This window comes from Loxodonta africana, chromosome 5 (assembly GCF_030014295.1).
Source record: "Loxodonta africana isolate mLoxAfr1 chromosome 5, mLoxAfr1.hap2, whole genome shotgun sequence".
NCBI lineage: Eukaryota > Metazoa > Chordata > Mammalia > Proboscidea > Elephantidae > Loxodonta > Loxodonta africana.
In genome coordinates, this window is record NC_087346.1 from 39,628,605 (window position 1) to 39,642,524 (window position 13,920).

General features: G+C 37.0%; 1 protein-coding gene across 1 annotated transcript in view; it reads left to right on the forward strand.

The window, feature by feature from the left end:
• The window catches only part of COL25A1 (collagen type XXV alpha 1 chain), a 523,263-nt gene that overhangs the window by 261,006 nt on the left and 248,337 nt on the right, over positions 1 to 13,920 (forward strand). Inside the window, exon 3 of the mRNA XM_010590501.3 lies at positions 13,387 to 13,431. Within this exon, the coding sequence (XP_010588803.1) occupies positions 13,387 to 13,431 (45 nt within the window). The remainder of the gene's footprint in view (positions 1 to 13,386; positions 13,432 to 13,920) is intronic.

Genomic DNA, 13,920 nt, shown 5'->3' on the forward strand with positions numbered 1-13,920 from the left:
AAGCTTTCTGCATATAAATCCCTAGCCCACCACTTACTAGCTTCGTGACTTTAGGCAACTCAACATCTCTGTATCACCATTTTCCAAAAGGTCACACAACTAGTATGAATAAATGATCCGAGGGATGTAAAGTGCTTAGCACAGTGCCACATGTGTGATGAACACACATAAATATTAACCATTATCATTATCCCTTTTCTATTATTTCCAGGCATTTTGTACCTATTTTCCCCTGTTGGTCTCTCTGACTTCCACCGACAACCTCTTATTCTACAGCTGCTTTTCTGACTACTTGAGTGTGCTCCTGCCTTCGTACGTGCTGCTCTGGGTTCACTGACTTCCACATTCCCTTTCCCTCAGAAGTACTCCTACTTCTATTCTGACACTTTCAGTTGGATTTTTTGTTTACTCATTTCCCCTCATTAATTGTCAGTGTTAAACCAGTTCTGTTATTTTCTTTTAAGATTATTTTTCCTATTGGTGGCTAATTTTAGCAATAAATATCCTGTTGTTTTGTGCCATTGAATCGATTCTGACTCATAGCGACCCAGTAGGACAGAGTAGAACTACCCCATAGGGTTTCCCAGGAAGTAACCTTTACGGGAGCAGACTGCCCAGTCTTTTCTTTCAAGGAGTCGCTGGTGGGTTCGAACCGCCAGTCTCTCGGTTAGCAGCTGAGCACTTAACCATTGCGCCACTAGAGCTCCTTATAAAACAAAAAACCAAACCTGTTGCCATCGAGTCAATTCTGACTCATAGCGACCCTATGGGACAGAGTAGAACTGTCCCATAGGGTTTCAAAGGAGTACCTGGTGGATTCGAACTGCTGACCTTTTGGTTAGCAGCCATAGCTGTTACCCACTATGCCAAGAGCTCCTTATAATCCTAAATCATTAATTTAGCATCAGCTTCCAGAAATTTGGGCCATTTACACGTATGTTTTTTTAATGGTGTATGTGGTACTGCTATGTTTAATTCTTTCATCAGAAATTTGGAAAAAGTTGTGACATTGCAAAGCCATTGATGAAAACAATACTAGTTTCCAGTAAAGCACTTTCCATTTCCCATAGGGAAGATTGTTTTGATCTCTGATAAATTCAGAATTAACATCAATTTATTTACTGAGCATGTGAAAAACTAGATCCAACCATTGATTTTTATCAGTTCTTTCTGTTAGCTTAAAAATTCTCTTTATCTAAGATCTGACTGCCACTCCTAAATTACATTAGAAACATGTAATCTAGAAAATTCATTTAAATTTTTTTCTGCACTCTTTGGGACTTTTTTTTTCATTTTAATATTTTAAATGTTATCTATTTATAAGGCTATGTAGCATGTAACCTCACAAAGAAACACATCTTTCTCATTCCCCATTCTATTCTGCAAGTAGAAAAAAAAAGCTGTCATGATAAATCCCCTGTAGGATCTTGGGGTAAAGCATTCTAGTACCATAATAATGAAACACTTTATGTGTGGGAGAAGGATGATAGAAATAACAACTGTGCCACCTCAGACCTCGTTAAAGTCAATGAACTGCAATACCAAGCTATTTGTAGTCTTGAGCAGTTTCTGTGGAATATTCTACTACATTTATTATCTAAATATTAAAAACAGCAATAAAGACATCTCCTCATTTGCTGGAATTCCATTTCTGGGAATAAAGCATCTACATAAAGCCCAGAAAATATTCTGTCACCCTTGGTTTGGAAATCTCTTTCTTTTATTGTTTAGCCGCAGTAATGTTTCGGTATGTTCTTGTGAGAGTCTCCAGTTGTCTCGTAAACTTTGCCATTTTTCTCTAGTTTTAAAATTTATCAGGATTAATTAATTCTTGGGTGAACTCGAAATTCTTCATTTGAGCCTAGCATCAGGTAGAATTGAACTTACACTGAGAAAATTGGGAAGAAAGCTTAGAAGGCAATTATGGTCATTGGCCTCTCTCCACAAGGAATATAACCTCAACCGATTTAAAAATAAGTCTAAGGATCACATAATGTTGAGAGCTAGATTTACTGCAGTTCTGATGTAAGTCACTGGTATTTGTTTAAAGTATTTTAATAGCAATTGTTAAAATTTCTGCTTCATTTAAAACCGGGAAGAATAAAGAAATAGATAAAACAAGATTCTGGCTCTCGATGCATTTCACAGGAAAGATAAAGAAACATACTTTGCCAGAAGGACACGGCATAGTTACTTAGGAGCACTTCTAATGAAAAGTACATTCTGTAATAACAAACCCATTTTTTCCCTTAACTATTGGCTGTGCAACTTTTTTGGCTACTACTCCAAGGAAGTATTACATTTTACATCTAAACTAGTACACACATCCATATACATGGAGTTGGCTCAGGCAGCTTCATGTGCACACTGTTAATGCACCCCTTTGTTATCCTCTGAACGGAGTTCATTTTTTATCTTTTTATACCTTTCATGGGTCACAAGGTTTTTCCCTCATTCAGTGAACACAATTTCGTCAAGTACTTTGTTTCATAAGTTTTACATGAAATTGTCAAAAATTTCCTGGTTTAAAAGCTAGGAAACAAAAATATTTATGAAAGAAGAATTCATAAAATTATTTTGAAGATTTTATATTTGATTTTTAAAATCTCTTCTAAGAATTTGACAGAATAACTCTGGACCAGTGCCTAATAGATATTCATAATCTTATCAAAATTATGAGATGGCCTCGTTAGGGTGTGAAAGCAAAAATTCAGAAACTTCTTTATTGTTTATAACTTCAGTGTAGTGAACGATTTTACTAACAGAAGCTTTTAATTTTTATGTTTTATATTACTCTAATAATGTGTAAGAATAGAGCCACTGAAACATTTTTTAGTATGTCTCTTGTGTTTTAACTTTTTGGTTTAGAAAAAAACAGAGAAATACTTTTCTAACCTTTTCAATTCCGCTCATTGCCTTTAAAATAAATACTGTTTATCTGAAAAATACTCTGTAGTGAAAACTATAGAACTTGGCTATTATAAACTTAAGTTATTATTTATTATGATGAACGCTTTTATAAACTAACATTCCACTGAGATTAGAAATTTGAAGACATTTGAGACAAAAACACACGTATAAGATATTTAAAGCAAATAAGCCTGTGTTAGATATAGTAAAGTACATGCTGATTAACAAAATCTTGAGCAATTGATCTCCTAAATAAAAAAAATGTTATTTCTTTTAAAAATTAACTTGATATAAAACAGTGTTGGCATGCATCAAATGGCCCACAGGCAGTATCCCTTTGAAGGTTCATCGTGTGATAAGCCCTATGCAAGTTGGTGGGAATACAAGGATGAACAAGAGAAACCCTGTTCTCAAGAGCTTATAGTCTATTGGAAGTCTGTAACAAATAATAATAACATATCTGCCTAAGCGGCCACATTATAAAAATGTGAGGCAGGCCATTGAAAAAAAGTTTGAAAGTTTGTGTTGGTTGTGTTCACTGTCTTCTTATGTGCAGGATAAGTTTAATAACGAGAGGGAGCGTGGTGAGTCAAAGAGCACACTCAGTTTGGAATCAGGAAGTTGGTATTTACTCTGTGACCTTGGGCAGTTTGTTCATCTCTCTGGGCCTCAGTTTTACTTTTGGAGAAATGAGACTCATTGATTTGTAAACTTGTTTTAGCTGGTAAGCTAATACTTCAAATGGTTGCAATCCATTACAATAAACTAGAGCTACTGTAGTCTGGATATGAAGCACAGTATGAAAACCTTTGGGTTGTAGGATCTTCAGGGTATGTTGTATTATAATTTTATGAGTATGGAGAGAATAGATTTTAGTGACTATTCTACTTCTACTAGACATTTGCCGTGTAAGCCTTTTACTTCTAATTGTGGAATGAAAGGCTTTGGTCCATGTTGAAAGAATTTCAGGCATTAAGCAAGCAAGCAGGTGGGAGGACTTTGAGGAAGGCTCTGAAATTAATCTGTGCCTACTTGTAACGTTAATCCAGAAGGTCTGAAGGTAAACCTGGTTTAGTGTTCTGAAAGTAGCTGGAGGATGGGACAGGATGGTTCAGAAAGATGATCCTCCATGTCCTCTGTGCCCAAGCAGGTTTCTCCCTCAAGAGGCATCTGTGGCTGGTGGAGACCTTTTCCTGGGATCCGCTGGGCTGGAGGGTGTCCTCAGTTTGCACACAAGTCTCCTCCAGACCTCCCGACCTCAGCATGTGTCTGCCCAGAAGGGCTTCTCCATCTTCCAGCAGCTGCTCACTCAGTTTCCCTCCCTAACTGCGTGTTCAGTCTCCTCTGCTCCCTCCTTTTCATTAACATCTCCATTTCTCTTGCCTCCAGAATTCTGAATAAGAGTGTTTGTTTTTTGGAACAGTTGCTATTGTTTGAGGTATTTTATGATATTTTCTCTGATGTCCTTAAAGAATCCCTATACCTCTGAAGATGAAATTTATGACCAAGAAGTTGTAGCTTCACTTTTTTTTAGAAGTCTTACAATATTTATTGAAGAATATCACAGTAACATAGCATGGGAATGGTTTATAAGCTTCAATATATTAATGAAAAATGAAAGAAACAGTCAATTAACATATGTACGTGGCATTTAATAGTTTTATTTTCACCATAATCATATCAGTTTGGCATTATTAGTATTATTAATCCTGATATTTTAGCAGCTTAAAAACAGAAGTTAATTGGAAGTTGCCCTAATTCACACACTAGTGAAAATCTATACGTTATTTAACTTTGCATCCATGTGCTTTTCGTTATACTAAATTGCCTCTTTAAATATTGTAATTAAAGGTTGATCACTAGCAATGTTATTCACATACATATTTGGTTTCTGAGCAAACATCTAAATGTATTATTATTGGTTTTTAAATTCAAAAAGAAAATATAAATAAAGCAGAATGGTGAGCTAATATTTATTGAGCACCTAGTATGTGTCTTGATAAAGACACATTACCTCCTTTATGGAAATTAATTCAAGAATTAGTTCTGTAATGACCCAAGTTCAAGGATATGCCTCACTCTTCTACCAGAAGGCTGTATTTCACTCTGTTCTCAGGTTTTTATGACAACACACCTAAACACACTGACCCAGGACACATAGTGTGTCCTTTGATTTCTATCTACATATGATACCAGCTGTCCAAAAAGCAGAGTCCCTGGGTGGTGCAGAGAGCTAACATGCTTGGCTACTAATTGAAAGGATGGAGGTTCCAGTCTACCCAGAGGGGCCTTGGAAAAAAGGCCTGGTGATCTACTTCTGAAAAATCAGCCACCGAAAACTCTATAGAGCACAGTTCTACTTTGAAGCATTCAGTTTATTCAGGAATCTTCTTTGCTTTTGGTTTAGTCCAGTTGTGCTGACCTTCCCTGTATTGCGTGCTGTCTTTCCCTTCACCTAAAGTAGTTCTTACCGACTATCTAATTAGTGAATGCCCCTCTCCCACCGCCCCCCTCATAACCACAAAAGAATGTTTCTTCTCAGTTTAAACTATTTTTCAAGTTCTGCTAATAGTGTTCTTATACAATATTTGTCCTGTTGCAACTGACTGATTTCACTCAGCATAATGCCTTCCAGGTTCCTTCATGTTATGAAATGTTTCACAGATTCCTCACTGTTCTTTATCGACGTGTAGTATTCCATTGTGTGAATATACCATAGTTTATTTATCCACTCATCTGTTGATGGGCACCTTGGTTGCTTCCATCTTTTTGCTATTGTAAACAGTGCTGCAATAAACATGGGTGTGCATATATCTGTTCATGTAAAGGCTCTTATTTCTCTAGGATATATTCCAGGGAGTGGGATTGCTGGATTGTATGGTAGTTCTATTTCTAGCTTTTTAAAGGAGCGCCAAATCAATTTCCAAAGTGGTTGTACCATTTGACATTCCCACCAGCAGTGTATAAATGTTCCAGTCTCTCCACAGCCCCTCCAACATTTATTATTTTGTGTTTTTTGGATTAATGCCAGCCTTGTTGGAGTGAGATAAAATCTCATTGTAGTTTTGATCTGCATTTCCCTAATGGCTAATGATCATGAACATTTCCTCATATATCTGTTAGCCACCTGAATGTCTTCTTTAGTGAAGCGTCTATTCATATCTTTTGCCCATTTTTTAATTGGGTTATAAAATACAAATAAAATCCTTTTGAAAATCACTTCTCAGAGTTCCCAGAGAGATTATATTTAAGCCCAACTTTGAAGTACTAAAAGAAAAAACAGATTCAAGTAATAGGGGTAGAATTGACAGGTTTTGAGAATTCATCCGATAAGCCAGATAAGGGAGACAGCATGGCTATCGTTGAATTTTTCCAGGCATTTGACTGGAGGAGATAGAAGGATGGTGAGTCACAAGCAGGGAGAGAACAGTGAGAAGGATCGTGTTTGGGCGGGCAGATGAAATGCTCAGTTTTGGACACGTTGGGTTTAAGATACTTACAAAGAGTCATCTCATAAGCAACTGAAACAACATAAGGATTCAGCCAAGTGTACTAGAATGTGTAGGGTCAGGACAGCCTTCTGAATTGAGAAAGTTCTTTAAAACAGACAAATACGGAACAATGTTTCGAAGGAAATAGATGAATTTGAGAGTCATACATTCTGTATTTTTTTAAACAATTCTGCTCAGGAGAGGACTTGTGGTTGGATAAGTTGATGGCAGCCAGTTTCAAGGCTTATGAGATATTTTCTGCTTATGTGCTGCTACGATCAGCTCCTGGGTTTCTCTTCATTGCTCAGAGTTTGTCAGAAAGTTTGAGTCTTGACCGAGAAAGGCATGTAGCTCATACCCCACTGCATGTGAAGGGAAGGTATGTGTTAATGACAGTTGGAGGCCCTGCTGTCTTCTGTAATTCAGCTTTCTCAGAACTGCTTTGGGAGGAGCACCATCGTACTGCTGCTAGCCCCCAAGGTTTGAGACATAGCATCTTTTTACTCATTCCGGGTTCTTGTGTATCTTCACAGCTGGCCAGCTTCTTCTGGCTTCTTCCCCTTTCTCCATTCCCATTATCATTAACTCACTGCAAGATTTGATTGCCTTACTTTTTTGTTATTGCAACTATTCCTGTCTGGCTCCTTCTTCTCTTTTATTCTTTCCTTTTAGTCCACCTTTCAAATCATGGTCAGGCTCACTTTCCTTAAATACCTACTTTATACTATACCTCTGCTCAAAAACTTTCCTTGACATCCTGTTATCTCTCATATAATGGCTAAACTTTTGCTTACCTTTCAAAGCTGCAAATAATCTGAGTCTGTTTTACCTTTCCCTCTATATTTTCAAATCTTCCAAAATGTATGCCTGCTACTTCTGCTAGGTGAGTCTTCTCTGTGCCATGTAAAGCCACCATGTCCGTTTCTAGTTTTGTATATTGTCCCCTCTTTGATTTATTTGCTCTCTGTGGAAAGTCCACTCTTTGCCACTCTCATCTAAACCCAACTCTGCCCAAGTTTCATGTCCTCTACCAAGCTTTATGTAACACTTCAGTATTCACTGATCTTCTTTTGTGACTGTTATAACTTTATAATCAATACCGTATATTTAATTTGATTATATATTGTCACGTTTTGGTAGCTAACTTTATTCTTTTTACTTTGAAAAACAATATAGTATTACTTGACCTTTCAAATAATTTACCAATTACATGAACTGCATTAATTAAAATGAAGCCAAACACATATTTCTGCATTTTCCACTTTTAAGAGAGGTATAAGAGAATACAGGTTAAGAGACATCTTGTTCTAGGTGAAAGTGCAGATAATATAGTCTTATATCTGGAAAGGAAGACCCACCAGAAACCAGAGAAGGTTCAAATTGAATAGGTGATAAGAGAAGTCCTCCTAAACGTGAGACCATACTGGGAATTTCTGAGAATGACTGAGTATCCTTGGCATCAGCATTTACCAGGTTATCCATCACCATAGACTAGAAAGGGCTTCTTCAGTGAAGCCACTCCAGGGTCGGAACAGAGGCTAAGCATTATTCCAGATACCTGTAATAACCCTCAATAACCAGTATAGGCCCATATATAAGCATATGTTTGCTTCTAGGTACATATTTAACCTCAGAGAAGAGTCTTATCACAGGTGAGTACATCATTAGTGCAAAACAGAATGCTCCAACAGTATTAGTGCTAGTCCTGAAGAGCCAACTTGGCTTAAGAGACCTAGTTGTGACAAGATTTGATGGCCTGCGCTCCACAGGGTTTTCATGGCTATGATCTTTTGGAAGCAGATCACTAGGCCTTCCTTTCAAGGAGCCTGAATGGATTTGAACTGCTCAACAGTTTGTGCTACCAGGAACTCCGAAAAAAGCCAGCTTGGCTTACAAGACCGTGCTGTGATGAGATTTGATGGCCTGGGCCTGTCTGCAGTTGTGTTTGTAGTTACTGGTCTTTGAAGCATTGCCATTATGGTTAGTTTGTACTAATTTCTATCTCAGGCTGACAGTTTTCATCTTCTTTCAAGGAACCGTGAGCAGTAGCAGTTGTTACGAATTTTCTCGTCATGAGGAGCAATCTGGTTTTATAGACTCTGTTTTCTGTAATTCATTCTTCATCTTATGAATTCTCTGCTTGTCAGTTTTTACTTCTTCAGTTGTTGCTACCAAAAACCAAACCAAACCCACTGTCGTCGAATTGATTCCGACTCATAGCAACCCTATAGGACAGAGTTAGAACTGCCCCGTAGAGTTTCCAAGGAGTGCCTGGTGGATTCAAGCTGCCGACCTTTTGGTTAGCAGCCGTAGCACTTAACCACTCCGCCACCAGGGTTTCCTCAGTTGTTGCTAGCTTCTGCTTTTTCTCTTCTCATTCATACTCTTCTTGCACTAGTGTCTTTTGCAGAGTCATATCTTTCTGTTGATAGAATTCAGTGAGAATTACTGCTACAAGGCTTTGGTCAAATTCAGTGAATAAGATTCATGTTCTGTTTCTATATTTGTTCTTACAGCTCATGCCTGGCTGACACTTCATCACTCAGTGTGGAATGGATGTGGTCACTATCTTTTTCAACTATTGTTAGCATTGGTTTTGTCTGGGAAACATCTATCATTTTTCCTTCCTGATTTTTCATTGTCTCACTCTGGTGATCTGCCAGCTGTCCAAGGCCAAAATCATCCCATCTATTACAGTTTTTGTTAAGCTTTGCTCTTAATTTCAGAAGCAAGATTATATTGTCTCATCTGCACAATAGACTTATTCAAAACTCTAGTTTTATTCTCTTTGTAAGCAAGATGTTGTCTATGTCTTTCTGAGAGCTTTGTATAAATTATTAGTTCACTAAACTCAGTATATTACTCACTCCAGTCTTCTGTTTCTGAAAGTAATTATAGCATAAAAGCATACACTTCTTAAATCTAGTATTTTTCTTGTAAATCCAGTATAGTTTAGATTCCCGTCTTCTCAGCACTTAGCGCAGCTTCATTTTTCTCTTTTAAATACTATGAGCTTCTTTGTAAAACCTTGTCATATTCAATACATCTCTACCATGCCAAATGTCTTTTTAGTTTCCTTACATTCTGTTCTTCTTTAATATATAAAAAGCAAATTTTCCACAGCATTTGATTCATTTCTTGAAGACTTCTGATTGAATATTTAAGGCAGACATGCTCAGAAAGATTCTTGTTTCTTCGTTTTCTCAAAAGATATCATTTCTTTGTTCAGTTCTTCATAATCTGACATCTTTAAATATTTTTTAAAAGTTTATTTCTAATTATTTTTAAACTTTTGGGCAATTTGTTGTTTTTACTCAACAAATTCTACAATTTAAAAGGAACATTCTTCAGGAGGAAAATGACAAATCAACTAATTTCCAATAATCAGTAATTAGAGGCTTGTATGACTTTTTTTTTTTTTTATGACATGTCATAAAGAACCCTGGTGGCACAACTGTTAAGTGCTTGGCTGCTATCTGAAAGGTTGGCAGTTCAAACACACCCAGCAGCTCCATGGGAGAAAGACCTGGTGATCTGCTTCCATAAAGATTACAACCAAGAAAACCCTATCAGGCAGTTCTGCTCTGTCACATGGGGTTGTTATGAGTTGGAATCAGTTTGACTGTACCCAACAACAACATTACATGTCATAAAAATCAGGACTGGGCCTTTCTGGCATCTTTGTTGTAGGTGAGATAGCAGTCAGTCAAAGTACCTTCCATTATAATTTTCCCTCTGGTAGTTTTTAATGTTTTCTTTTTCCTTTCAGTATTCGTAAGTTACTTCTTACGTGGGTTTAAATGTGAATTATTTTTACTCGCCACTTGGAATTCAAGTTCAGTTTAGGTCCTAAGCTCAATCTAAGGGCTCCTGTGTTCAATTCTGGGAAAGTCTCATCTATGTCTCTTCAATAATAGCATCTCTACCATTCTTCCATTCTCTTCTTTTGGATTCTCGAGTTGGTAAAAGAAATAATAACTCTCTGTATCTCTAAATATATGTGTGTGTGTGTGTGTGTGTGTGTGTGTGTGTGTGTGTGTATCTGAGCTGCATTCTGTATCTTCCAGTTCATTAATCCTCTCATCAAGGATATCCAGGTTAGCATTTAATCGGTTTATTTATTTTAATTTCAATGGGTAAATTTTCCATTTTCAGGATTTCTAAAGAATTTTCCTTTTAAATACAACTTGTTCTTTTCTCTGTTTTTTTTTTTAAAAAAAAAACCCACCTCTTTAATAGAAGTTACTTCTTTATTTATCTCTTAGAGCATAACTGACATATTGGTCATTGTCAGATAGTTTCTTAAGGTAATTAACCTGGAAAGAATTCCTGATTGTATCATTGCTGTTATTTGCTGCTTTTCTTAGATTTCTTCACATGTTTTGGAATTTTGGTTTGTATACACACTATGAGTAGGAGGAATGTTTTTGGTGGTCCCTCTCTCTCTGTCTTTTCTCTGTGCTCGTCATTTCTTATCAAGCCGTTTTATATTTGTGTTTACCTGACCTCCTAGCCACCTAGTCAAGAGTGGTCTTAAAATGACGTTTCAGGACTCCTGTCCCAGATTTTGTTGAGGGTATCGTAGAGTCACCAGGAGCTTACTTCATTTTCTGATTCAGAGATTGTATCTGTGTGCTTCAGTCTTTAAGCCACGAGCCTAGGTGATAGTCAACAACAGGTTCCCCCCGCCCCCGCCCCAGCTTCTCTTTAGCACTTACCAGCTCCAGGCTTTAAGAAGTGAGTCTGACTCAGGTTAGAGAACTTTTGAGTCTTTATCACTCAGGCATAGAACTCCTGGCCCATTTCTACTTCGCGAACTAGATGCCAGCAGGTCATGGGTTTATCCCTGTTCTCCACTTTGCATTTCTGGTCTGTGGAGATGTTCATCTCTCTCTTTTTTTTTGAATCCAAATACTTATAAAAAGTTTTTCTCTTTTTATAGTTAACTTTTTTTATGTGTTTGGAGCAAAAAGAACACACCAGAGCATAAACTTATTGTGCCATCTTGACAACATGCTAATAATTTTTTTTTTTCTCATGTGTTATTTTAATTTTGCCAATTTCTTTGCCCTTTGAGGTCAGGTATACATCTTATACACATTCTATGACCCCTACTTTGAGGATCACAGGCATGATCAGGATATAGTAGTTACTCAATACTTTTTAGTTTAAATGATTTTTGTAATAGAAAAAAAATCTGGTTCCTAATCTTAAAGACATTGTGTGTATCAGAATATGTCAGTAGGTATGTGCGTATATGTGCATGAACTCACATCATTCGAGTGTGTGTATATGTTTTTGATACCTATTAGGGTCCCAAGGAGCCTGGGTGGTACAGTGGTTGAGCTCTGAGCTGCTAACCAAAAGGACGCCAGTTCAAACCCACTAGCCACTCTGTGGGAGAAAGATATGGCAGTCCGTTTCTGTAAAGACTACAGCCTTGAAACTCTCTAGGGTAGTTCTACTCTGACCTATAGGGTCAGTAGGAGTCGGAATTGACTTGACAGCAATAGGTATTAGGATCCCACTGAGTTTATTTTGAATCCTGAAGGGCTTTATTTACCTATTATTGTTTATATGAGTCTTCTTTTGCTCCCAATCTGGCCAAGAATGCTTTGAATATGATGAAAATCTCCCTTTATTACAGAATCAGGAAAGAAATCTGAAATTTCTGATGGCAGTTTTGGAGTCGGCTACAAAAACTGCTTCCTAAAATATTTTCAATTGATTTTATTGCATGAATGTTTTTTAACCTCTTACAGAAGACAGATGGCCATACTTATTCTGTGTAAGGGTTTGGGGGGAAACTAACTGGCCCACTGATGTTTTTGTTTCTGTTGATAGTATTTCCATGTGGAAGCCAGTAGCTCAATATCACATTGAGAGTCTGCTGGATGCTAAAGCCTGTGCTGCCTGAGTCTTGAACTTTCTAGGGTTTGGAAGTCATCAGTCCTACTTCACAGCCCATTCTTAAAAACCAGGCAGTTCTCTGTTTTCCTTGGCCTTCTTCTCCCTTTTTTTTTCTTCTCCCAGTAAATATTAAAAGACCGCATTTCTCGTTGTGGGCTAATTATTCTCTTCTGTTTTCCTCAACCATAATTCAATGGGAACTATTCCTACTCAAGGAAATGAGGATAAAAATTATATAATTGAGAATAATGACTTGAAAATCTTGAGTGTCTAGAATTTTGTGCTAAGTCTGATAAATACTGGCTTGGTGGTCTTTACAGGCAACTCACTAAAAAAAAATTTTTTTTCCTCCGCTTTTTAAATGAGATCATTTTAAAGGCTAAATATTTATTAAATGGCAGTAATTACCTTTGTTGTTATTGTTAGTTGCCCTCAAGTTGATTCTGACTCGTGGCCCCTATAAAAAATGGGACCCATGGTTACTGTCTAAACAGTTTCCAGTTAAAAGGGTTGTAATTTAAATTCAGGTGGTTCTTAACTAGAGAAATTCCAGTGTATTAAAATTTATATTTAACAAAATAGAAATATTTAGAAGCATGACTTCCATTACTGATATGTACATGTTAATGAAATACTTTCAGGAGAACATAGTGGACCTGACTGAAGAGAATCTATAGTTATTTGTATTTACTATTATTAATTATTAATATGCTAGATCTTTCAGGAAATACTTTTTCCTAAGAAACTTGAAATCTCAATACCACTAACTTGCTTAGCAAAACTTTTCTTTATTGATGATATCCAAGCATATGAACAAAAATTCCAAATATTCAGTGTTTATCAGCAACGCTAGCTGACTGTACATCCAGAGCAGCTTTTATAATTAAATGAAGCTTAAGAGTTATACCGAAATATCACAGACAGGGCTGACCCTTTCAAATATTTGGTTCCTTTCTCAAATTTGGTAATTAAAAACAGTGATAAAATATATACAGATTATTTACTAGCGATTTTGGAACCAGAAAAAAAAAAAAAAAAGTAAGCCACACTCAAAAAATTATTCTTTCTATTTCAGGCCCTCCAGGGAGACGAGGTAAGAGGGGCCGAAGAGGAGAATCTGGTAAGTCTCTCTCTCAGCTGCTCCATGTCATTCATGTTCTAGTTAGGTTCCCGCATCTGTTCCTCTTAATTAATTCTTGTACTGTATTGTGGAGATCTCGTGCACCTGTGTATGTGTGTGTATGCATACGGACCTGTGTGTTTAAATCTTCTCTGCTAGACTCAGAATTTTTTTTTTTAATCTTTCTATTTCCAGCAAACTATAGGAAACAAAAATTTACAAAATATTGTTAAAGTTTTATAATTATTGGCACCCAGTTTTGATTTATTTACTGTGTCAAGTCACGTCTGTCCTTCTTATGCACAGTGGAGGGTTCCTTAGCTGCGCACAGTGTGGCGGGAGCACCCGTGCTTCCATCTTCATAGGTGATCAGTAAACGTCTGTAGGTTCTTTGCCAGAACATCTGCCTTGGGACACTGGGGCACATGTCTTGGAAAACTATATCGTTATTTTATCCAAACGGCACAATTTTGTCGTGCTTTTCCTCTC